At 48.2% G+C, this 26855-nt stretch overlaps 1 protein-coding gene across 12 annotated transcripts in view; it reads right to left on the bottom strand.

Annotated features, from left to right (window-relative positions):
• LOC140391729 (disks large homolog 2-like) overlaps positions 1-26855 on the bottom strand; it is a 1606854-nt gene that overhangs the window by 110409 nt on the left and 1469590 nt on the right. For all 12 annotated transcript variants that reach the window (XM_072476520.1, XM_072476521.1, XM_072476522.1 and 9 more), the window contains one exon: positions 16718-16819. In XM_072476520.1, the coding sequence (XP_072332621.1) occupies positions 16718-16819 (102 nt within the window). The remainder of the gene's footprint in view (positions 1-16717; positions 16820-26855) is intronic.

Genomic DNA, 26855 nt, shown 5'->3' with positions numbered 1-26855 from the left:
TGAGCATGGAAGACACTGGCCTGAATTCTCCGTACTGGAGATTAAGTGCTTCTGCCAGTGGAGAATCGCTACTGGTCTCTGCTGGTGCTAGGAATGGTGACCGGATGCGAGTCTCACGCCTTTACCATGCTAATTTATGTACGGGGGAAGCTTGCTGGATTTCTTTGGAATCCCGGTATCAGGCCGCCGTTTTGTGCTGATGGCTTGATACAGACGTGCTGCGATGGGCCCCCTCCCCAACAATGCAAATCCTGATCCAGCACCTCCTCTGGCAAATAGCGGCATCCTCCCTCACAACTATGGGAATAGTGGGTCCCTACCCCACCACTCCCCCCCACAGCACACATGCATGAGTGTGATCTGACCTCCCACAGCCCCAACAATGCAAATCCTGATCCAGCACCCCCTCTGGCAAATAGCGGCATCCTCCCTCACAACTATGGGAATAGTGGGTCCCTACCCCACCATTCCCCCCCCCCACAGCACACATGCACGAGTGTGATCTGACCTCCCACAGCCCCCTAGATCCCCGTCAGATACCCAGAGGCCCCCAACAGGGACACCCCCACCAGAACCTCAATACAAGAGCCCCCAGATCCCCCATCAGAACCTCTGTCATGTTAGACGTTTAGCTGCTGTTGAATAAAGAGTCAAAGGTTCTGCTAGTTTTTCACAAACACCTTTGATTTACTTCAACAGACTCTGCACAAAACTCTAACATCACATCACCTGACACAAAGGCCACCTGAAGTCCCTTTACATATCAGTGTCAATTATTGGATACTTAACATAAATGAGACAACGAATTGGAATGTCTCTCAACAGATTACTTAACAGTCTCCCCCTCCTTGGAGAAAAAAAAATTAGGTGAAAACAAAATTACAAGAAACTCAAAAACACACATGCAATTTCCCCCTTTCTTTTTTTTCATTTTTGGAAGAAAAAAAAACAGTCATAGAATCAGGTGCCTTTCATTAACAGTATCCAAAAGTTTCTGTAGCTAGCCTCTCTATTTGTAAAACAGTCTGACAATTGATAGCAACTGTCAACCCATTGAATTTTTGCTATTTCCCCTCTGTCCAACATCTGCTTCAAACTTGCGATGTCTATCCTTCACCTTTTTTCATTGACACTTTTTGTAGAGTGCACATTTTCCCACAGGAATTTATTGTCAATGTGAAATTCAATAGGAAATTACCCAAATCCGCTATTCCCAAAATTTCTGTCAATGTCTGAGATATATAAAAGGCCATATCCACCGCCTCTACAAGGCTTAACGTCTCAGCAGCCGAAGTGCTTTTGACCACTTTCCATATTTTCTTTGTTTCCCACAAAAGAGGGCAACATTTACCATTGTTCCTCAAAAGGAAAATTATAAAACCTCCTGCGCTTGAAACCCCATCACATAAATTTGCATAGGATGCATCACTCTAAACTATGAGTTTCAAGTGCCTAAGGTCACCTAAAACCGGGAACCTCAAAACACACTCCTGCATTTTTAGTTTGATCAACGCTTTATTTGCTCTTATTATGTCTTCTACTTTGGGATCATTCATTTTTGTACTCAACTCTAAGACATCAAAACTCACGTCCGGTCTAGTCTGTCTACCTAACCAATTCTGTTGCCCAATTAAACTTTGCAGTTGCTCTTTTTCCATCTGTGAAGCCATTGCGTCTTTTTGTGAAACCCGGCCACGGCTAATTGCTATTGGGCTGATGCTTTCCAAATAAGATTGCTGACGTAAAGTTGCCCCTAACTTAGTCTGTCCGATTTCCAGTCCAATATATTTAAATGCACCGGAAGCCTGACTTCCAACCCTGAATTCTTTCCTCAAACCAGAGATTACAATAGCTTCAAAATCACTAGTTCCACCCCACAAAAAGTCATCGTCATGCATCATAAAGATGCCAGAAAGATTTCCTTTATAGTGCCAGTAAAACATTGCCAGATCTGCTCCAAGTAGGCTTCAAATGAAGTTACTGTGAAAAGCCCCTAGTCGCCACATTCTGGCGCCTGTTCGGGGAGGCTGGTACGGGAATAATAACAATTGCATCCTGCCATTGACTGGACCCTTCAGGCAAATATGTCACTTTTGTACCAACTTTTGGCAGTTGTCCTTTCGGAAAAATGGCCTGTTCTAAACTACCAGAAGTAGTATGTTCCTCTACAGAAACCCTGTCTATATCAGTTAACTGGTCCTCATAGTTCTGTAACAGGTGCATACCAGATGACCCTGGTTCCTCGTCATGTCTGTCTGCTCTGTCTAAATTTGAAAATTTGTAATCTGTACCCATTATCCTTGATGAATGAATGTCCACTAACAGTTTGATTGCCATGTTGCAAAATAATTGTTTTGCCATCTATGCCTTTGATCTTCCCTGGGCCTGTCCATTCATTAGAATTGTCTCTCTTATAGTATACTATGTCTCCTTGCTGAAAACCGTACATTATGCCTCAAAGCTCTGCGAATTCTTTCAGAGACTTCTGCTTCCAAAAAATCTTTTCTACTGCTATGTAATGCATTTAAATGCTCATCAAAGGCAGCGCTAATTGTACTCCCTTCCCAAGCTGGAGGCTGGTCATCCAAAATGGACGGAATTTTAGGATTTCTACCAAACACTAATTAATAGGGACTATAGCCCCCAACCATCTGCAATGAATTATTTGCATGTACCGCCCATGCTAAAGCTGAATTTAGCTTGCAGTTTGGTCTATCTTCCAAAATTTTCCGGAGCATGTCATCTATTACCGCATGGTTTCTTTCACACACGCCATTACTAAATGGGCTTTCTGCAGCCATATTCAGACCTATGATATTCACATTTTCACACATATCCCTAAACTCATCATTAGCAAATTCTCCCCCATTGTCCGTAAGGAATTTTGCCGGTGAGCCCATTCCTGTCCCTATCCATTTTTCCACGATTTGATCCGGAATTACTCTCTTTTCTTTACTTCGTACAATCGTTGATTGACTAAATCTAGTTGCTAAATCTACAAAATGCAAAATAAATATATTATTGACTTTATCCCAGATCTTAAGGTCCATGGCCACAATGTCGTTAAAATCCCTGGCCAAAGGTAGGGTTACTAGCAGTCATGCTGGTGTCCTTCTGTACTTCCTACAAACTTCACAGCGATCACTAACCTGTTCTATTAGCCTAGTATAGTCTTCATCCCTTACCCCTGCATCCTTTAATATATTTTTCAGCCTCCGAGGAGACGGATGAGCAAATTGCCTATGCAGTTTTAATACAACAAACTTTGTATCAGCTAATTTTATCATTTTCAACTCAATTAACACATCCTCAACAACTGTACTTGAAATATTATTTTTCAGTAATGGAATACAATAGTGTCCCCACTGTGGTGTAAATTGTAAGTCCACCTTCTTTTCAAAAACTGTTGCCTTATCCTGTTCCATATCCAGTTTCATGCATCCTTTCTTCATCGACGGTCTGAGCAACATCCGTGCTAATGAAATGATTCACTCCGGCAATATTGCAAGGCATCACCACTCTTTTCAGCGACTTCAGAGTATTATCATCTCCAAACCTGAAACTTGTGGAACTTTCAAATTCCTTAACCTTGTTACGATTTTCAGTATTCACGGAGTCCAGATAACATTTAAACCAGTCAATTCCACACACAGTAGATGTGCAGCCACTGTCCAATACAGCACAGTTGAAGGATTCTGCAACCAACACCCTCATTACCGGCGTAAAACTGCTTGTTAATAGGACAATGCCTTCTTTCTGGTCACTATCTTTTTCCTCTTCTGACTCTTGCGTGTCATATGTCGCTTCAAACACTCTATTATAACGTGTTGGACAGTTGAAAGTATAATGGTTTTGAGAGTCACATCGAAAACATCGATTTATCATGCTCCGTGCATTTCTGGGGTTCATCTTCCTATTGTAGGTTCTAACTGGGTTTCTGTCTTCATAATTTCCGGGTCCTGATCTCCTTCTATAGTCTTGGAACCTGTTTGTAGCCGTACGATTTCGCCATCCTGTTAGTAGTGTATTCTCCATATTCTGCTTTATTGCAGGCTGACCTATTTGGGTCATCAGAGCCATCGGAATCAAATGTTTCCTCAGAAACTTTTTTAAAGCTTCTGTCATTTGATCGAATAAGGTATCCTTATCCGCAAACTGAACTCCTGTCAAAACCAGGAGCATATTCACATTGCTCACTCCAGCAGTCAAGTAATTTAAATGCCAACACAGACTTTGGAAATTCCAGGTTGTGTTTCTGCACGCTTTTATATAGTCTGCCAAATTCCATTATATATTCTTCAATGGAGAAATCCTCTATTTTCCAGAACCCTATCAAATTCCGACCATGCTTCATCCGCACTTAACAAGTCAACCCTCTTATAAATCTTATCCATATAATGTAATAAAGTCTCCAGACCTTCTTCTGAGTCGAACTCTTCCAATTCCAGTTCAGAAAACACTTTGTTCCGGATTTTACTGTCATAAGGCAGAGAAAGAGCCAATGCCATACCTTGTTTTCTCTTTCCCAAGGCAGTCACCTTAGTCCACATAACTACTGCACTTCTCCATTGGTCGTACAATCCCCTTTCAGAAAATAAGGGGGGGGGGGGGTGGTAGTCATATCCAGCCATCTTTATCTTTATCCTAGGTTCAGCCATATATCTTTTTTTTTTCTTCTTCTCACTCACTCCTTGGTTTGGTCTGGAAAAGTTGTATTTTCAACCCTTCAGATTTGCATAGCAACCATCCTCTGCTACCATTTGTTAAGATGTTTAGCTGCTGTTGTATGAAGAGCCAAAGGTTCTGCTTCTTTTCCACAAACACCTTTAATTTACTTCAACAGGCTCTGCACAAAACTCTAACATCACATCACCTGACACAAAGGCCACCTGAAGCCCCTTTACATATCCGTGTCAATTATTGGATACTTGACATAAGAGACAACTAATTGGAATGTCTCTTAACCCATTACTTAACATGTCAGAGACCCATCTGAGACTCCAACAGAAACCTTCCAACAGGTACCCCCCATCAGAATCTCCATTAAAGACCCCCATCAGAGACCACTCCCATCCAGACCCCAGAGTCCCCCATCAGTCATCCCTGCTTGAAAGCTGAAGAGCAGTCTCGGTAGTAGAGTGAAAAATCATTATATTTTCACTTACCCTTCCCCAACGCCTGTTGCCTCAGGCAAAAGTCTTTCAAGCAGCAGCTGTTACAAGTGTCAGAGGCTTCATCAAAAGCCAGGCGCTCTTCAAACGGCTTCAAATCCCTTGAAAGCCTTTGAAATGCAAATCGTCCGTTCAATTTCACATATCAATACATTGCATTAGCCAGTGATTGACAGTTTAATAACTCCAAACACAAGTGCTTGGTGGATTGTTGATCTATCTTTCCCATCACACTTGAATGCATCTCAAGTGCCCTGCTTTGATGCTAATCACAATGTTTATAAACACTCTTGCTATGACTGCCAGTTCTTCACCACATCAAAAGTAGTTAAGTGCTTTTTGCTGTGAAAAAGAGTGAAGTGTTGGATGCTCTGAGGTACAGACGAACCAACACGGTTGCGATTGGTACAACGCAGTTTTATTCCATTTAACTATTTATACATTAGACTTGGTACTCAGCACGTTGTGACGGTGTGAGTGTATTGCTATGAGGTCCTGGCCCTGTGCTGTCTCCAGATGGACTGCCCAGGAAGTGTCGTGTTTCTTGTCTTATACTGTGTCTGCTCTTGTCTGTGATTGGCTGTCGTGTTATGTGTGCTAATTGGTCCATTGGTCTGTCTATCATTATGTATGTGTTATGATGTATGTTTGAATATCATGACAAAGAGGAAGTGAGATTATTTTTAAGAATGTTTGTGAAGGACTTTTAAGAGTTTGCATCGATTGCTTCCAAAGAGATCCTTTGTAATTTTCTTAATAATAAGAAATACTGGTCCATGTGACCTGGCGACCCTTGACCTGGCAGCAGTACCAACGGGAAGAAAATTAAGACACAAAAGCTGTGTGCCCAGACAGAGCAAAAGCAAACAAAGAAGCTACTCCTGTAAAGAAGACAGGCGTAAGAAGGCAATCAGCACATAGATGCAGACAAAACGAGAAAGCAGACAGAGATAGAAAGAGAAACACACTGAATTTATGTGAGGAGGAAAAGCAAATCGTTTTCAGGAAGAGCTTTGAGGCAATGTGGGAGCTCGCTTAAAAGGTCTAAAATCTGCAAAGCTGTGTGAATAGCTTTAATACGCTAAAGAGCTGGGTGTTTGTTCCAGAAGTGGCCTAATCATGACCTGGGTTGTTATTGGTTGATTGGTTTAAAAGGAATTCTGGAAAGCTACACCATCAGGACTGCTGTAACCCGAGGGTCAGAGGGTTTTTAGAAGTTACCCACAGAACTTGAAAGTAAAAGCTATTGCTGGATAGAACTCCTGACCAGCCCTGCATGAATAAAGAACAGCATATTGTAGAACTGTGTAGCTATGTAGTGCCACATTTCTGTGGGACAAATGTAGGTGCTGTGATTCCGCAAGACACATCTTTGCTGTATCAACTACTGAAAGTTAAACTTACCTGTTTATTTGGAATATCATTTGCCTGCTAATTTCTGTTTATTATACATTGGCTCTAATTCATGTTAAAATAAAAGTTTGAAAAAGTAAGATCTTGTTGGTAATTCTTCATTCGGGGGTCTTTCAGTGCAGCGTAATTCCTGATAGTATTTTATTTCTATTCATGCCTCCGAGGGCACCTGAATGTTGATGAACCCACCCAGTCCCTGATCTGCTTCAGCTGGTGGAGTTGCTGAGGTGTCCGAGCTGCCAGCTCTGTGACTGGGTCCATAATAGGGTGGCATATGAGGCAACCAATTACGCGGCAGCCTCTGGGAAGATAGCGCCATTGGGATTTGGCAGCAACTGCAGGCTTGGTACCTCAGTTTGGTCCTGTGTTGTAAATTCCAGCCTTGCTTCTTTATCAGTGGGTTAAATAGTTTTCCTACAAAATTCAGTTCTATAGTTTCAGGTTTTTAGACGCCATTTAGCCTCCAAAATGGTGGCTGTGGCATTTGAAATGAAATGAAATGAAAATCGCTTATTGTCACAAGTAGGCTTCAAATGAAGTTACTGTGAAAAGCCCCTAGTCGCCACATTCAGGCGCCTGTTCGGGGAGGTTATTACAGGAATTGAACCGTGCTGCTGGCCTTCCTTGGTCTGCTTTCAAAGCCAGCGATTTAGCCCTGTGCTAAACAGCCCCTTTTCCATTCTTAGCTGTTGAAAGTCACTTTGGTGAAGGCAGGTGGACAATCTACCTGAAGTATGCAGAATAGGCAGATGATGACATTAGTCAGCCCATAACCATTTTGAAGCTCAGTGCTCCACTAAATGATTTGTCTTAACTTCTTTCAGTTGCACGTGTTAAACAGCAGGAACAATCCTTCACAAGTGCTATTTCAAAAGATTGGGGTAGTTGCTGATTGATTTATATTGGCTTTCTGTTGAAGTTCGCAAGGAATGTGCTGGAAGAGCGAGGAGGGTGGAATGGGGGAAGGGCTTTCAGCATGAGTCCATGGGTAGGATTTTCCAGATGGTGGGAGGAAGTCCTGCCTCAAAGACCTGCCAGCCAATCCAGCAGTTCTGTAATCCCAGCAGTGACAGCAGCAGCAGAGGACAGGATCGAGATTACAGGTAGGTCCCAGGTTCAAAATCCTGGAGTCCAGGACCAGGTAAGTGCAGGTTGTCTCATGGCAGGGTGGGGAGGAGAGGCTCAGGAAGGTGGAGTGAGAGGTGTAGAAGTCATTTTTTTTAATAAACAATTTTATTGAGATATTTTTGGCATATAAAACAATGACATTGTGTAGTACTGTACAAAAAAGAAAAGCAAATAATGCATCGTACAAACCACATTCTCGCAAGAACCTGCTTAAACCTCCCCCTACTCTACTCTACTCTAGCCCCCCCCGCTGATGGTTAATTCTCCGGGAAGAAGTCAACGAACGGCTGCCATCTCCGGGCGAACCCCGATAGTGAACCACTCAAGGGGAACTTAACTTTCTCTAGACCGAGAAAGCTCACCATGTCCGATAGCATACTTCGGTCTTCGGGGGCCTTGAGTCCCTCCGTGCCAACAGTATTCGTCACCGGGCTACCAGGGAAGCAAAGGCCAAGACGTCGGCCTCCTTCTCCTCCTGGACTCCCGGGTCCTCCGGCACCCCAAAGATTGCCACCTCAGGACTCATTACTACCCCAGTTTTCAAAACCCGGGACATGATGTCCGCGAATCCCTGCCAGTTCCCCCTGAGTTTAGGGCACGACCAGAACATGTGCACGTGATTAGCCGGCCCACCGGCGCATCTAGCACACTTGTCCACCAGCCCGAAGAATTTACGCATCCGGGCCAATGTCATGTGGGCCCAGTGCACGACCTTGAACTGGTTCAGACTGAGCCTGGCGCATGTTGCGGTCGTGTTTACTCTGCTCAGAGCTTCTGCCCAAATACCGTCCTCCATCCCCCCCCCCCCCCCCCCCCCCCCCGCCCCCCCCGAGCTCCTCTTCCCACTTAAGCTTCAGGTCCTCAGTCTGTGTATCCTCTGCTCCCATTAGTTCTTTGTAAATATCTGAGACTCTACCCTCACCTGCCTCTCCCCTCGAGACTACCCTGCTCTGCCTCCCCTTTGGTGGGAGGCGTGGGAAGGACGGCACCAACCTGCGCACGAAATCCCGCACCTGTAAATATCTAAAGTCATATCCCGCCAGCCCAAACTTCTCCTCCAACGCCCTCATGCTCGGGAAGCTCCCTTCTAAGAACAGATCACCCACCCTCGCAATCCCCGCCGTCCGCCACAGTCGATACCCACCATCCATGTTTCCCGGAGCAAATCGGTGATTGCCGCAGATTGGGGTCCACACCGATGCTCTCACTTCCCCTATATGTCTACTCCACTGGCCCCAGATCTGAAGAGCCGCTACCACTATAGGGCTGGTGGAGAACCGCGCCGGCGGGAGCGGCAGAGGCGCCATAACCAGGGCTGCCAAACTGGTGCCCCTGCACGAAGCAGCCTCCATCCTCTCCCAAACCGACCCGTACCCACCATCCATTTCCTTATCATCGCTATGTTGGCTGCCCAGTAATAGTTGCTGAAGTTCGGCAACGCCAGCCCCCCTTCCCCTCTGTTCCTTTCGAGCATTACCTTCCTCACCCGCGGGGACCTCCCCACCGAGGCATATCCCAGGATAATTTTATTCAGCCCCTTAAAGACGGACCTCTGGATGAAAACGGGGAGACACTGAAATATGAACAAGAACCTTGGGAGAATCGCCATCTTAACAGTCTGCACCATCCCCGCTAGTGACAGCGGGAGCGCATCCCAACTCCGAACCTCCTCCATCACTCGTTCCACCAGTCGGGACAGGTTGAGCTTATGCAACTTGCCCCAGTCCCGTGCCACCTGTATCCCCAAGTATCTGAAGCTTTCTCCTACCAGCTTGAACGGCAACCCCTTCAGCCTACTCTCCTGCCCCCTCGCATGAATTACGAACAACTCGCTCTTAGCCACGTTCAGTTTGTATCCTGAAAACCGGCCAAATTCCCTCAGGGTTTCCATGATACCGTCCATCACCGCCATTGGGTCCGATACGTACAACAGCAGGTCATCCGCGTATAACGAGACTTTATGTTCCACTACCCCCCGGACCAGCCCTTTCCAGTCCCTTGAAGCTCTCAGAGCAATTGCAAGAGGCTTTATGGCCAGCACGAACAGCAGTGGGGAGAGAGGGCAACCCTGTCTTGTCCCGTGCTGTGGTCTGAATTAATCTGATGTTGTCCTGTTCATCCTTACACTAGCATCTGGAGCCTGATATAACAGCCTAACCCAGTCAATGAGCCCCTCCCCGAACCCAAACCGTCCCAGCACCTCCCACAGATAGTCCCACTTGACCCGGTCAAAAGCCTTTTCCGCATCCATAGCTACCACTATCTCTGCCTCCCTGTTCTCCGGGGGCATCATAATCACATTAAGTAGTCTTCTTAGATTGGCCACCAGTTCCCTACCCTTTATGAACCCGGTTTGGTCCTCCACAATTACGTCCGGTACATAGTCCTCAATTCTAGTCGCCAAGATCTTGGCCAGTAATTTAGCGTCTATGTTGATCAAAGAGATCGGCCTGTAAGACCCAGAAGCCTCCGGGTCTTTATCCCGTTTCAAAATAGGCGAAATAGTGGCCTGCGACATCATCGGGGGTAGAACCCCTCTGTCTCTTGCCTCGTTAAAAACCCTGGTCCCACTATCTCAGCAAACTTTTTATAAAACTCCACCGGATACCCATCCGGCCCCGGGTCTTTACCCAACTGCATGACCTTCAGGCCCCCCAATACCTCTTTGATCCTGACCAGGGCCCCCAGTCCGTCTACCACTCCCCTACCCACTCTTGGGAAGGTCAGTCCACCCAGGAATCGCCTCATCCCCTACGGTCCCTTGGGGGTGTTCCGAAGCTTACTATAAAAGACCCTAAACACCTTGTTCAGCCCTGCCAGGTCCCCCACCAGATTTCTCTTCCCATCCGCTATCCTTCCTATCTCCCTAGCCGCTTCTCTCTTCCTTAGTTGTTGCGCGAGCATTCTGCTGGCCTCCTCTCCATGCTCATATATCGCACCTTTTGCCTTTCTAAGCTGCTCTACGGCCTTGCCTGTAGTTAGCACCCTGAACTCGGCCTGCAGCCACTGTCGTTCCTGAGTAACTCTGGCCTCGGGGACCCCGCATAGCTCCTGTCCGTCCATAAAATTTCCTTAAGCAGTCGGTCCGTTTCTGCCCTATCTGTCCTGTCCCTATGAGCCCGGATTGAGATCAGCTCCCCTCTCACCACTGCCTTCAGTGCCTCCCAGAGCACCGCTGCTAAGACTTCTCCGGTATCATTTACCTGCAGGTAATTCTGCATGCATCTCCTGAGTCTCTCACACACCGCCTCGTCCGGTAGCAATCCAACTTCCAGCCTCCATTGTGGGCGCTGAAAGCTATCCTTACAAATCTGTAGATCTACCCAGTGCAGAGCATGGTCTAATATGGCAATTGCTGAATATTCTGCCCCCACCATCCTGGCCAGCAAGTCCCTACTTGTGACAAAGAAATCAATTCGGTATTACCCCTTGTGTACGTGGGAGTAGTACGAAAACTCCCTCGCCGACAGCAGGCTAAATCTCCACGGATCAGCTCCCCCCATTTGCTCCATGAACCCTCTCAGTTCCTTTGCCATCGCTGGCAACCTGCCCGTTTTTGAACACGACCGATCCAGGCTCGGGTCCAGGACTGTGTTAAAGTCCCCACCCATGATCAACTTACGCGAGTCCAAGTCGGGGATCTTCCCCAGCATCCTCCTAATAAAATCCACATCGTCCCAATTAGGGGCATACACACTCACCAAGACTACTCTCACCCCTTCGAGCTTACCCCTAATCATAACAAATCTGCCGCCTGTGGTAGTCACCACTGTTTATTATATTGTATATATGGGTATTACGGTAAGGCCCCTGTACTACAGGTACAGGGGTAGATCCCTGCCTGCTGGCTCCGCCCAGTAGGCGGAGTATAAATGTGTGTGCTCTCTGAACAGCAGTCATTTCGTAAGCTGCTGTCGGAGGCCACACATTTCGGTGTAATAAAGCCTCGATTACATTCTACTTTCGTCTTGTTGGAATTGATAGTGCATCAATTTATTACACAGAGATTTTTCAGAGATGGACCTCCGCATCAAGCCGGATCACCTGCAGCTGCATCATCAAGCAGACAATGCCAAAAAGGACTTCCAACATTGACGAGCTTGCTTTGAAGCTTACATCGGGTCTGCGCCAGACACAAACCCAGAAGCACAGAAGCTCCAGATTCTGTACACGCGGCTGAGCTCCAAAGTTTTTCCCCTCGTCCAGGATGCGCTACTGAAGGAGAATTATGCTCAGCAGACCAACAAGATCTACACCAGGCACCTCCTATCCACACAGCACCAACTTTCCGGTGAGTATGTGGAAGATTTCTGGAGTGCCCTGCTCGCCCTGGCGAGAGACTGTGACTGCCAGGCCGTTTCGGCCACTGAATATTCGAACCTGCTAATGAGAGACGTGTTCGTTATGGGCATAGGGTCCGACTACATCCGCCAGCGCCTCTTAGAAGGGGCCAAGCTTGACCTCGCGGCAACCAAGAAACTAGCGCTCTCGCTCACGCAACATACAGGCTTATGCCCCCGACCGCACGGCCGATCTGTCACCTGGGAGTCACCCGCTTTTAGCACTTCATTAAGGCCCGCAATCTGCCCTACTCCATCGAGGAAGTCAGGGCTATCACCAGAGACTGTCAGGTCTGCGCGGAGTGTAAACCGCACGTTCACCGGCCAGACCGTGCACGCCTGGTGAAGGCCTCCCGCCCCTTTGAACGCCTCAGCGTGGACTACAAAGGGCCCCTCCCCTCCACCGGCCGCAACACGTACTTTCTTAAAGTGGTTGACGAGTATTCCCGATTCCCCTTCACCGTTCAATGCCCCGATATGGCGTCTGCAATCGTCATCAAAGCCCTCAACACCATCCTCGCTCTGTTCGGTTTCCCCGCCTATGTCCACAGCGACCGGGGATCCTCATTTATGAGCGAGGAGCTACGCCAGTACCTTCTCAACAGGGGCACTGCCTCGAGCAGGACGACCAGCTATAACCCCAGGAGAAACGGGCAGGTGGAGCGGGAGAATGGGACAGTCTGGACGGCCGTCCAGCTGGTCCTACGGTCCAGAAATCTCTCAGCCTCCAGCTGGCAGGAGGTCCTCCCCGACGCTCATCACTCCATTCTGTCGCTCCTGTGCACCGCGACCAACGAAACCCCCCATGAACGTCTCTGTGCCTTCCCCAGGAAGTCCACCTCCGGGGTTTCACTCCCAACGTGGCTGGCAGCTCCAGGACCTGTTCTCCTCCCCAAGCATGTGCGGCTCCACAAGGCGGGCCCGTTGGTTGAGAGAGTACAGCTACTCCATGCGAACCCGCAGTACGCCTACGTAGCGTACCCCGATGGCCGCCAAGACAGTCTCCCTCAGGGATCTGGCACCAGCTGGGTCCCCACACCCCCCCTCCCTGCCCCGGCGCCACTCTCCCCTCCCCCGGCACACCCCAACGCAGCCCCGCTCCAGGACAATCCGTCCTCCCCTTGCTCCCACCCGGGGATGAAGAGGATTTCGACGCGCTCCTGGAGTCACCGAAGACCAAGCCGACGCCTGAGTCGCCACCAGCACTGCGGCGCTCTCAGCGACAGATCAAGGCGCCCAATCGTCTAAATTTGTAACCTTCTCTGTAATTTTAAAACCAATCTGTATGTATATAGTTTTCTACCACCCCTGCTGGACTCATTTCTAACAGGGGGAATGTGGTAGTCACCACTGTTGTATTATATTGTATATATGGTATTACGGTAAGGCCCCTGTACTACAGGTACGGGGGTAGATCCCTGCCTGCTGGCTCCGCCCAGGAGGCGGAGTATAAATGTGTGTGCTCTCCGAACAGCTGCCATTTCGCAAGCTGCTGTAGGAGGCCACACATCTCTGTGTAATATAGCCTCGATTACTCTCTACTCTCGTCTCGTCGTAATTGATAGCGCATCACCGCTCCCATCCGCAACTGCACCCTCCGCCTCAATTTGAACCCTTTTATTAATCAGGATCGCAACCCCCCTAGTCTTAGTGTCGAGCCCCGAATGAAAGACCTGACTAACCCAACCCTTCCTTAGCCTAACCTGGTCTGCCACTTTCAGATGCGTCTCCTGCAGCATGACTACGTCTGCCTTCAGAACCCACAAATGCGTGAACACACACGCCCTCTTCACTGGCCCGTTTAGCCCTCTAACATTCCAGGTGATCAGCCTGGTTGGGGGGCACTTCGCCCCCCCCCTTTGCCGATCAGCCATCCCCTTTCCTTGGCCAGCCGAGGTGTCGGAGTCTTGATGGACAGTTTGGGAAGAGGGAACACTCATGGGGGTCAGACACTGGTTGTCGGTGCCCAGTGAGGAAAGGAGGAAAGGGGGTCCCCCTCCCTTTCCACCCGAGGCCCAAGCAGGGTGACTTGCGGCCCTGGATTTCTCAAAATTGAGGCCAAGTTGGACATAGGCCTTAAATATTCATTAATTTCCCACTTAAGGGCCTTCACTAGGGTAAGGGTAGGCGGGCCAACCTAGACGTCGCTCGTCCACTGTAAATTATGGACAGGCGAGGGCAGGTGGGAGAGTGGTGGTAAGGCCATTCGGGGTATTTTACAGGCTGCCCCTGTCAGCAAACCCGCTGGTGAGACTATAAAATTCTGCCTCATAGCTATGTAGACTATTCAGAGAATTACCTTCCTACCTGAGCCTTAACATATAACAGTGCGTTAGTTGTTTCCTCTTCACTAAGAAATCTGCCACCTCTTGCAGCTGCACCTATAGAGTGAGGACGCCATTGCCAGTGGCTGTGATGGTGACTGTAGCGATAAACTCTTACAAATCTGGCTCCTTCCAGGCTTTGGGGTGTGATATTTTCACATCTCCTCGTCTGCCTTTTACTGTTGCAGAAGAGAGCTCACAGAGGCTCTGTCCTCCAAGACAGCTGAACACATTTCATTCTCTCTTCCCAGAGAGAAGCAGACAGAGTGAGCATGCGGCTTCATTCGGGTCACTGACTGCACATAGCTTGCCTTGCAAGCACTGCAAATCAATTCCAAGATGTATCGTGACAACATGGAATTCCACTCCCTCAGTGACCAGCTGGTGTGTGATCAGAGACAGTGTATCCTGCAGGTCAATGCCAGGTATCCTGGTGACAGTCACAATACTTTCATTCTGCAGTAATCACTGTAAATCTACATCTGTGCTATTATAAAAAAAACAATGGGCAACAAGAGCCATCCACAGACTCTGGCTGATGAATCTGGTATGCGCACCACACAAACGTGTGTAACATGTATTTAATGAAAACCGTGCTGCCACACAAAATGCGGTTGAACAAACTATTGAGGTACTTAAATACCACTTCCACTACCCAGACTGCTCCTGAGCAGCCCTGCAGCACTTGGCAGCCAGGTACTAAAATTCATAATAATCTGCTGCATGCTGCACAACCTCACCATCATCATGAGGTCACAACCCTTGTCACCGTACCACGATGGCCAGCTGAGGAGGAGGAAGGGAAGAGGCAGCTACACCAGCTCCTTCCTGGCAAGGGTGTCTGTGATTGACTCAACTGGTTGCAGTACCAGTGACTGCAATTACACTTCCCCATTCAGCAATAGCCCCACACCATACCATCCCTCTGGAACTGACCTTGAGAGCATCTACCTGGCCACAAACCTAAAATAAAAGCCACCACAGGACAAACATTCCGAACCAAATTGATAAATCAATCATCGCCAGACTGCATACAAAAGTCAACTAATCATCCTTGTGCATTCCCTTAGTGCCTGGCTATCTTTGCCTGCCCTTGTGTTCCTATGCAGTGCGATCCCAGTTGTTGCAGCGTGGCTGGTAAAAAGTGACCAACATTCGGTGGGGGAGGCCTTGCAGGATGAACCGAACAGTTCTGGACTTAGATGGCCCAGCTTCAGACTGCACCATCTGGGTGTGGGCAGTAGTCTGGGCTGGTTGGCCAACAGGCAACATTAACAGCGCTGGTGGAGTGATGGGAGCCGGGGTGGGGGGGGCGGTGAATGGTGTTACCCTTTGAGAAGGTAACAGGTTCAAACTCCACATTGTCACTCCTATTCTCCTGGGGTAGTCTCTCAGCAATCCTAGAATGTATTGGAAGTTCAGATTGCTGGACGCCTTGCAAGGCCCTTTGAACACTGCTATTTGTAACTTTGATGGCAACAGTCCAAGCTCGTATGACAACAAGATGAGCTTGCATGACTTCAATCTGAGTTTCCACTCCAGTAGCAAGATATTGATTGGTGGCTTCTGCTTGTGCAGAATGGAAGCTGAGACATAAGCTATCAGGCACTAAGGAGCCCTTTACAAATGGTGGATTGCTCCCGATTCATGTATTTCTGATTCATTCCTGGTGTTCCTGATTTTGGGAGTGCCTTATAAGGGAGCAGGCTCTTTCAGATCTAAAGCCTGCACTTTTATGAGGCACTCCAAAAAACAGGAATCCTGGGCTCTTTCAGGTTTAAAGCCTGCACCGTACACTCCTAACCTGGTTGGCTCCATTGCAGGGATCAGCATGTCACAGCCCTCCACACGTTTTGTGGAGTTAGACCAGCTCTTCAAAGAGTCATAGTTCACAGTATCTCAAGAGGTGTCATGAATTATAGTTTGCATAGTTTGCCTTTTAAAGATAAGCTCAAAAGGTGCTTCTCATGCTTCCATGCCCTCCAAGAAACTCCAATGGGCTCTGATGCCTCCATGCTTTCAGACCTTTTTTTCCAGACTCGATGATTGTGCAGTATAGTGGAAAGAGTTAGCCTGTTCTTTATCTCGGACTAAGAATTGGTGGACATTCGGAACTTGTGGAATCATGTGCGCTACTCAGAAAGCATATTTGAACATCTTCCAATTGCTCTATTACTGTAAACAACATATATTTTCTGCACCATACTTTACACATAACACACTATATCCAAACCTTTTTGTGCTCATACATGTGGACATAAGTCCAGAAATATGGTCAGAAATACTGCAATACATGCAACATGAATTAAACATAACAACTGCTTTCTCTGGTATTACTTACGTGGTACACAAGAGCCAAATTTGTCTGGGAATTCTGATATCAGATCATCATTAACTCGGTCTTTCATTGGACCCAGAATAATGACGGGTCTACTGTAATTAACTGAAAAACAAAGTGAGTCATATTACTTACTTTTCAAAACCAATGTAATTCCACTTCTAATAACACACTCCCCATGAGAAGTTACAACTTAATTTGGAAAGTATACACATTTGTTAACTATCTCGTGCGTCATATTTTCTGCTGTTTCCTCCAGTGAGACCAAATATATGTAAAGTGGTGATACAAGGACTTTACATTATTCATGGCATAATTATAGTTGCTTACAACCATTAAAAGAACATTGTTTTTATGTGTATTGTTTCATTTCTATGCAACCTGGGGTTCTGCGTGATATTCCTAGACGCAGTATGCTTGAAGTCTTCCTAATGATGAGACTCTTGTCACCTTTCTGGCAAGTTCTCACTAAGTGAAAGAGATCCACAGCAAGTTAGCTGGTGCTTAAGACAAACAACCGTGAAGGAATACTTCTGACCTACTGAGAACCAATGAACGATGGCTACTGGGCGACTGCTATAAAATGAGGAACAAAGCACCGTAGCAGCATTTAAACAGAGACCTGGGGCGAAATTCTCCCCCAACGGCGGGATGCCCGCCGACTGGCGCCAAAGCCGGCGCAAATCAGACGGGCATCGCGCCGGCAAAAAGGTGCGGAAGTCTCCGCATCTTTGGCGGCCTAGCCCCAACATTGAGGGGCTAGGCCGACGCCGGAGGGATTTCCGCCCCGCCAGCTGGCGGAAATGGCGTTTGTTGCCCCGCCAGCTGGCGCGGAAATGCGGCGCATGCGCGGGAGCGTCAGCGGCCGCTGTCAGTTTCCCAGCGCATGCGCGGGAGCGTCAGCGGCCGCTGTCAGTTTCCCACGCATGCGCAGTGGGGAGAGTCACTTCCGACTCCGCCATGGTGGAGACCGTGGCGGAGGCGGAAGGGAAAGAGTGCCCCCACGGCACAGGCCCGCCCGCGGATCGGTGGGCCCCGATCGCGGGCCAGGCCACCGTGGGGGCACCCCCCGGGGTCAGATCGCCCCGCGCCCCCCCCCAGGACCCCGGAGCCCGCCCACGCCGCCTGGTCCTGCCAGTAAATACCAGGTTTGATTTACGCAGGCGGGACAGGCAATTCCTGGGCGGGACTTCGGCCCATCCGGGCCGGAGAATCCAGCGGGGGGTCCCGCCAACCGGCGCGGCCGGATTCCCGCCCCCGCCCAATCTCCGGGAGCGGAGACTTCGGCGGGGGCGGGATTCACGGCGGCAAACGGCCATTCTCCGACCCGGCGGGGGGTCGGAGAATGACGCCCCTGAATCTTGGTCTGCTATCAGGAAACATGCAACTGCAATGTGGGGTCTTCCAGAATAGGAGTTTATTCAGCCCCAATCTGGGCTAAAGCAAGTATACCAGTTTCCCAGACAGAGATTTAGTTTGAATCCTTGAAGACCCTAACCAAGAATATTTCATTGCCAGATTTGGCCTTTAAGCAATTATGTTACCTGGGATTGCCACTCTTGAGAAGCCCAGAATGGCACAGATGCTGCTCGGATTTTTTAGATTACGGAATTTCCAGCCGATTTTGGGGTCTGTAGCAGAGGTTTCCCCAAGGTCTGATCCTCGCACTTAACACTCAGAGGGACTGGGAGTTTCCTTGAATCCTATCCCAGCCAGGAAATTGGGAGATCTGCAATTTCAATTTCCCCCACAGTTTGCCCACATGAGCATCAGGCATTTGGTGAGGTACTGCAAATAAAGACAGGCTATTAGCCTGGTATCAGGAGACTGAGCTAGGTTGGACTGCATTCCTTGAAAAATAGAACATGTTCTGATGAAAAGTCATCAACCTGAAATGTTGGGCAGAATTTTCCATTTATGAGACTAAGTGCAGTGGTGGGCAGTTTCAGCAGTGTCCACCCCGCAGCTCAGAATGGTGGGAACGCGCATCAAATTCTGTGTTCCAAAGCTTATTAAGTATGCACAGCTAAGTATCTCTCTGAATCAGTTGGTGGGCGTGGAGCTGGCACCTACAAGAAGGCGGCTGTAAGCCTCAAGAAGGCAGCACCCCACTTCACCCACCAGCTTCTTGAGCTCCCGATCAGAGTAGCGAGGGCACAGACGCATGTCCTGAATTTCAGGAAGCACATCAACCTCACTTCTTCGACCTGGGAGGTCAACATAGCTGGCATCTGTGCCGAAACACCATCCAGTGCTGGAAGAGGATTAATGATCCCATCTACTCCACCAGGGTAAGTCATCCTTCAATTTGCTCCAATGTCAAACTCTCATTATGGCATCGTGCATTGAAATGGCTACTCTCTTCAGGGATCTCACACAGCACATCACACTCCTCACTGGATTCGAGGAGGCTGTCATCAAGCTGGCTGCTCAGAAAGGGATCACTTCTGTGGGAAAGGCGAGATCAGATTGTCTTATAAATCCAGTACTGACCACATATCCATCAGTTAATCACATCTTGACAATCATAATTGTTGTATTCATTCATTTTTACGGGATGCGGGCTTCGCTGGCTAAGCCAGCATTTGTTGCCCATCCTAATTGTCCGTGATAAGTTTGGATGAGCTGTCTTCTTCAACAGTTGCAGTCCTTGTGATGTAAGTACAACCACTGTGCTTTTAGGAAGGGTGTTCCAGGATTTTGACCCAGCGACAGTGAATGGCAATATATTTCCAAGCCAGGATGGTGAGTGACTTGGAGGGAAACGTCCAAGTGGCAGTGCTTCCATGTATCATCTGCCCTTGTTCTCCTAAATGATAGTGGCCGTGGGTTTGAAAGGTGATGCCTAAGGAGCCTTGGTGAGTTCCTGCTGTATATCTTGTAGATGGTACACATGACTGCTACTGTGTGTCGGTGGTGGAGAGAATGAAGGTTTTTTGGAAGGGGTGCCAAACAAGCGAGCTGCTTTGTCCTGAATGGTGTGAAGCTGCTTGAGTGTTGTTGGAGCTTTACTCATCAAGGCAAGCTGGAGTATTCCATTACGACTCCTGACTTGTGCCTTGATTCGCTGCAGGATTCCTAGCCTCTGATCTACTCTTGAAGCCAAAGTATTTATATGGCTTGTCTAAGAACAAAGAACAAAGAACAAAGACAAGTACAGCACAGGAACAGGCCCTTCGGCCCTCCAAGCCCGTGCCGACCATGCTGCCCGACTAAACTACAATCTTCTACAATTCCTGGGTCCGTATCCCTTTATTCCCATCCTATTCATGTATTTGTCAAGATACCCCTTAAATGTCACTATCGTCCCTGCTTCCACCACCTCCTCCGGTAGCGAGTTCCAGGCACCCACTACCCTCTGTGTAAAAAACTTGCCTCGTACATCTATTCTAAACCTTGCCCCTCGCACCTTAAACCTATGCCCCCTAGTAATTGACCCCTCTACCCTGGGAAAAAGCCTCTGACTATCCACTCTGTCTATGCCCCTCATAATTTTGTAGACCTCTATCAGGTCTCCCCTCAACCTCCGTCGTTCCAGTGAGAACAAACTGAGTTTATTCAACTGCTCCTCATAGCTAATGCCCCCCATACCAGGCAACATTCTGGTAAATCTCTTCTGCACCCTCGCTAAAGCCTCCACATCCTTCTGATAGTGTGGTGACCAGAATTGAACACGATACTCTAAGTGTGGCCTAACTAAGGTTCTATACAGCTGCAACATGACTTGCCAATTCTTATACTCAATGCCCCGGCCAATGAAGGCAAGCATGCCGTATGCCTTCTTGACTACTTTCTCCACCTGTGTTGCCCCTTTCAGTGACCTGTGGACCTATACACCTAGATCTCTCTGACTTTCAATACTCTTGAGGGTTCTGCCATTCACTGTATATTCCCTACTTGCGTTAGACCTTCCAAAATGCATTACCTCACATTTGTCCAGATTAAACTCCATCTGCCATCTCTCCGCCCAAGTCTCCAAACAATCTAAATCCTGCTGTATCCTCTGACAGTCCTCATCGCTATCTGCAATTCCACCAACCTTTGTGTCGTCTGAAAACTTACTAATCAGACCAGTTACATTTTCCTCCAAATCATTTATATATACTACAAACAGCAAAGGTCCCAGCCTGGGGACACCACTAGTCACAGCCCTCCAATTAGAAAAGCATCCCTCCATTGCTACTCTCTGCCTTCTATGACCTAGCCAGTTCTGTAGCCACCTTGACAGCTCACCCCTGATCCCGTGTGACTTCACCTTTTGTACTAGTCTACCTTGAGGGACCTTGTCAAAGACCTTACTGAAGTCCATATAGACAACATCTACTGCCCTATCTGCATCAATCATCTTTGTGACCTCGTCGAAAAACTCTATCAAGTTAGTGAGACACGACCTCCCCTTCACAAAACCGTGCTGCCTCTCGCTAATATGTCCATTTGCTTCCAAATGGGAGTAGATCCTGTCTCGAAGAATTCTCTCCAGTAATTTCCCTACCACTGACGTAAGGCTCACCGGCCTGTGGTTCCCTGGATTATCCTTGCTACCCTTCTTAAACAGAGGAACAACATTGGCTATTCTCCAGTCCTCCGGGACATCACCTGAAGACAGTGAGGATCCAAAGATTTCTGTCAAGGCCTCAGCAATTTCCTCTCTAGCCTCCTTCAGTATTCTGGGGTAGATCCCATCAAGCCCTGGGGACTTATCTACCTTAATATTTTTCAAGACGCCCAACACCTCGTCTTTTTGGATCTCAATGTGACCCAGGCTATCTACACACCCCTCTCCAGAATCAACATCTACCAATTCCTTCTGTTTGGTGAATACTGATGCAAAGTATTCATTTAGTACCTCGCCCATTTCCTCTGGCTCCACACATAGTCTAGTTCAATTTCTGGTCAATGATAACCCAGGATGTTGCTAGTGGGTAATCAGTGAAGGTAATACATAGAATCATAGAATTTACAGTGCAGAAGGAGATCATTCGGCCCATCGGGTCTGCAACGGCTCTTGGGAAGAGCACCCTACCCAAGTCCACACCTCCACCCTATCCCCATAACCTAGTAACCCCACTCAACACAAAGGGCAATTTTGGACACTAAGGACAATTTATCACGGCCAATCGCCTAACCTGCATATCTTTGGACTGTGGGAGGAATCTGGAGCACCCGGAGGAAACCCACGCACACACGGGGAGAACGTGCAGACTCCACACAGACACTGACCCAAGCCGGGAATTGAACCTGGGACCCTGGAGCTATGAAGCAATTGGGTTAAGCACTATGCTACCGTGTTGCCATTGAATGTCAAGGGGAAATGATTTGATTCTCCCTTATTGGAGATGGCCATTGACTGGCGCTTGTGAAGCGTGAATGTTACTTGCCACTTGTCAGCCCATGCCTGGATATTATCCAGGTTTGGCTGTATTTGCACATGGACTGCTTCAGTTTCTGAGGAGTCGCAAATGGTGCTGAATATTGTGCAATCATCAGCGAACATCCCCACATCTAAGCATTAGGTGGGAAGGAAGGTCATTGATGAAGCAGCTGAACATGTTTGGCCGTCGGGACACTATCCTGCCGTGATATCCCAAGACTGAGATTATTGTGCTAGAAGACTTCACACGTGGAGGGTTTTCCGGCTGATCCCCATTGACTCCAATTTTGCTTGGCTCCCTGCTGCCATACCCTATCAAATGCTGCCTTGCTGTCAAGATCAGTCACTCTCACCTCATCTCTGGAGTTCAGCTCTTTTTTCTATGTTTGAATCAAGGCTGTAATGAGGTCAGGAGGTGAGTGACCCTGGCGGAACCCAAAGTGAGCATCAGTGTGTAGGTTATTGCTAAACAAGTGCTGCTTGATATCACTGTCGATGACCCTTTTCATCACTTTACTGATGATTGAGAGAACATTGACAGGCTGGTAATTGGCTGGGTTGCATTTGTTTCAGCTTTTGTGTACAGGACATAAAGCACCTCGAGCTGAGCTGTTCCAATACAGCTACAACACCGGCAATGTGGAAAATTGTCCAGCTATGTCCTGTACACAAGAAACAGGCCAAATCGACACAGATTTACCTCATCAGTCTACTCTCCCTCATTAGCAAAGTGATGGAAGCAATCATCAACACTGCTATGAAGCAGCACTTACTCAGCAATAACCTGCTCACAGATGCTCGGTTTGGGTTCTGCTAGGGTCACTCAGCTCCTGACCTGATTATAGCCTTGGTTCAAAAGTGGACAAAAGAGCTGAATGCCAAAGGTGAGGTGAGAGTGACTGCCCTTGACATCAAGGCAGCATTTTACCGAGCATGGCATCAAGGAGCCCTAGCTAAACTGGAATCAATGGGAATCGGGGGGAAAACTCTCCACTAGTTGGAGACATACCTGACACAAAGGAAGATGGTTGTGGTGGTTGGGGATCAATCATCTCAGCTCCAGGACATCACTGCAGGAGATCCTCAGGGTAGTGTCCTAGGCCCAACCATCTTGAATTGCTTCATCAATGTCCTCCCTTCCATCGTAAGGTCAGAAGTGGGGATGTTCGCAGATGATTGCACAATGTTCAGCTCCATATGCGACCTCCTCAGATAATGAAGCAGTCCATATCCAAATGCAGCAAAACCTGGACAATATTCAGGCTTGGGCTGACAAGTGGCAAGTTACATTCACACCACACAAGTAATAATAATCTTATTTTATAATCTTTATTAGTGTCACAAGTAGGCTTACATTAACACGGCAATGAACCTACGCCACAACACGGACTGGAATGGTTTAAGAACCACTCACCACCACCTTCAGAAGGGCAACTAGTGATGAACAATAAACACTGATCTCACCAGTGACACCCACTTCCCGTAAATAAATATTTAAAAAAAGACTAAAACATTTCTACATTGCTGGGTAGATGTCAGTGTTGTAGCTGTACTAGAACAGCTTGGCTAGGGGCACGGCAGATTCTGGAGCATAAGTCTTCCGTACTATTGCTGGGATATTGTCAGGGTCCATAGCCTTTGCAGTATCCAGTGCCTTCAGCCGTTTTTTTGATATCACATGGGGTGAATCAAATTGGCTGACAACTGGCATTTGTGATACTGGTGACCTCTGGAGGAGATAGAGATGGATCATCCACTCGCCCACTTCTGGCTCAAGATTATTGTGAATGCTTCAGCAGATCGAGGCCCATAAGGCAGATCCCCCAAAGACGATGTGCTGGAAGACCTGTCATTGCGCTCACCCGCTCACCTGCACCCTCTTCCAGTATAAACACCTCAGTTGGGCATAGCTCTAGATGAAGCTTGGGGTCACTTTCTGGAGAACACTTCACTGACACATCACTGCAGCAGTGGGAGGCAGGGACAGCCCAGGTCTTCGGCTGGAGACCCGCCAGCTGCTGAGTCCAAGTCAGATGATGAGCCACCGCAAGCGGCTGCCAATCCAATGCCGAGATGCAATGACAGGAGTAGAGCATTAGGCAGAGGTTCGGCAGTCACTGAGCAGACTAGACAAACGGTGGACGTGCGTTATGTCTGAGGTCAGGGCTCCAAGATGCGAGTGCAATGAGACTACTAATGAGACCTTGTTCAGCAGGTGTTGCTGGGTTTGCGCTCGGCTCTTTGACTTCATGGCCGCACACCCTAGTGGATACCATCAAGATATCGGAGACATGGGGTCGAGGCACCTTGACCTCCCTCCGGGTAAAGCATCGCCACAAGGAGTCAGGGCGGGGCCTTTGGGCACCCTCGGGTGAGGTGAGCTTAAGCAAGACACCCTGGGGACCTCCTCTCAAGATAGTCCAAGAGTGCTCAGCCACTCACTGTCCCCTGTGCCATGGGCAGCACGGTAGCATTGTGGATAGCACAATTGCTTCACAGCTCCAAGGTCCCAGGTTTGATTCCGGCTTGGGTCACTGTCTGTGCGGAGTCTGCACATCCTCCCCGTGTGTGCGTGGGTTTCCTCTGGGTGCTCCGGTTTCCTCCCACAGTCCAAAGATGTGCGGGTTAGGTGGATTGGCCATGTTAAATTGCCCTTAGTGTCCAAAATTGCCCTTAGTGTTGGGTGGGGTTACTGGGTTATGGGGATTGGGTGGAGGTGTTGACCTTGTGTAGGGTGCTCTTTCCAAGAGCCGGTGCAGACTCGATGGGCCAAATGGCCTCCTTCTGCACTGTAAATTCTATGATAATCTATGATTCCACCATCTCCAGCTGCTCAGACTGACGAGGGTGCATTACATTTTTTTTTTTTTAAATGGAATGTGGGCTTCACTGGCTGGGCCGGCATTTGTTGCCCATCCCTAATTGCCCTTGAGAAGTGGTGGTGAGCTGCCTTCTTGAACCCCTGCAGTCCATGTGGTGTAGGTACACCCACTACGCTATTAGGGAGGAAGTTCCAGGATTTAGATCCAGCGACAGTGAAGAAATGGTGATATATTTCCAAGTCAGGATGCTCATGAGCAGGCGATCCTTTTCAGGCCGGGGGACTCCAGGCCTCAAGCCACCTGAGGAGGTTTGCTAAGGTCATCACAAACATTAAGACATAGCATTCAGCAGGTTGCCTTCATTTCTGCTGCAGATGTTGGGGCTGCACCAAGATGTAGTGGTCGGGTGAGTAAAGATAAGAAGTTTTGACGTCACTTTTCGATCATAGGTGTGCCATCACTATGAAGAAACTGCACTTTTGTGAATACATTTGATGGTTATGTGAAAGTCTTGGTCAACAGAAGGCATTGCGATTTTGTGCAATGGAAACCTCTTATGTCAAGGCTTAGCCATCCACCCACTCAGGGATAGTGTCCCATTATGAGATTAACGTTCCTGTGATGTTAACCTCACTTGACATAGCCTCTGCATTCACTGCCAAGGAGATGTGTTTGAATCCTTATTTGAAGTCTGTGATGCACGCACCTCTACCCCCTCTTTCTCAAGGAAGGCCATTGTGTTAGGGCTGCTCATCAACTTTGATTTTCTAATGACATTTGTGTCTTCTCAGTGGCACAAGATATGCATGGGAGGAGATCCCTCGCCATGTCCAGTGTTTGAATCATTATCTGGTGGTGAATGTTTCAAGTCATCTTTTGCATCACTCCTGTTTCTCAGTGGACTCCCAGTTCTCAGTGTGAGCACATTCACAGGGCACTGCAGACCAATGCAGAGATCATGGCCTGGTGATTCATGAGGCTAGAACTTGCTGTGAGTGGTTGGACATCCCCCGAGTTAAAAGTGAATGTCATTGAGGAGCAAGATAAATCTGGCCTATGGCCTCCCTTAACTTTCCTCTTCCTGGAACCTGTCAGCAATTAAAATGTCACAGGCATGTCTCCCATGTCTTGCTTCCTCCATGGCGTCACCACATTGAACCTGACTCCCTGCAGTCTCTTCAAGCTCTTGGGCCTCCGGATCTTCATCCTCCGATCAGTTCTCATCCTCCTCCATTTCACCCTCTGGCAAGAAATCATCTCTGTGCATTTCCAGATTGTGAAGGGTGCAACACAATGTGATTTTGCTTGAAATCCTATCAGGAGTGTATTGTAGTGAGCTACCTTCCAAGCATCTAAATCTCATCAGAAGCCCTGTGGTCTGCTCCATAATGGAGTGTGTGGAGCTGTGAGTTGTGCTGTACCTCTTCTCGGAACGACTCTGAGGGCAACACACTGGTAACATCAGCCAACATTTCAGTGGGTACCCCTTTTCCCCAAGAAGCTATTCCGGCAACCGTTCAGGTCCCACGTAAAACTTAGGCACCTGGGAGTGACTCAGAATGCAAGAATCATGGCAACTCCCAGAGTGACGTGCAAAAACATGCAGTACATGCTTCCGGTGATCACGCACCAGTTCTATATTGATGGAATGGTAACCTTTGAGGTTTCTAACCATTAGAGGATGCTGTCTATTGCATCCTGCAAACCGGAGAAGCCTGAGATGGCTGGTGAATCTCCCAGCTGTGCTATCTTCATCCAGAGCTAACCCCACTTACTGATGTGACTTCCTGTAAGGGACATCTATAATCTCCTTGATGCAACTATGTGTTGTCTACTCAGGGATGCCACACAGCAACCCGGTTACCCCTGGAAAGGTCCACAGGCAAAGAAATTGAGTGCAGCTGTCATCTTCAAAGCCTCTGGCAGGGGATAGCCTCCAACTCCATGT

This window comes from Scyliorhinus torazame, chromosome 15, assembly GCF_047496885.1.
Source record: "Scyliorhinus torazame isolate Kashiwa2021f chromosome 15, sScyTor2.1, whole genome shotgun sequence".
In the NCBI taxonomy this organism is placed as follows: domain Eukaryota; kingdom Metazoa; phylum Chordata; class Chondrichthyes; order Carcharhiniformes; family Scyliorhinidae; genus Scyliorhinus; species Scyliorhinus torazame.
The sequence above is the reverse complement of the archived record's forward strand: the minus strand, read 5'-3'. Positions and strand labels throughout refer to the sequence as shown.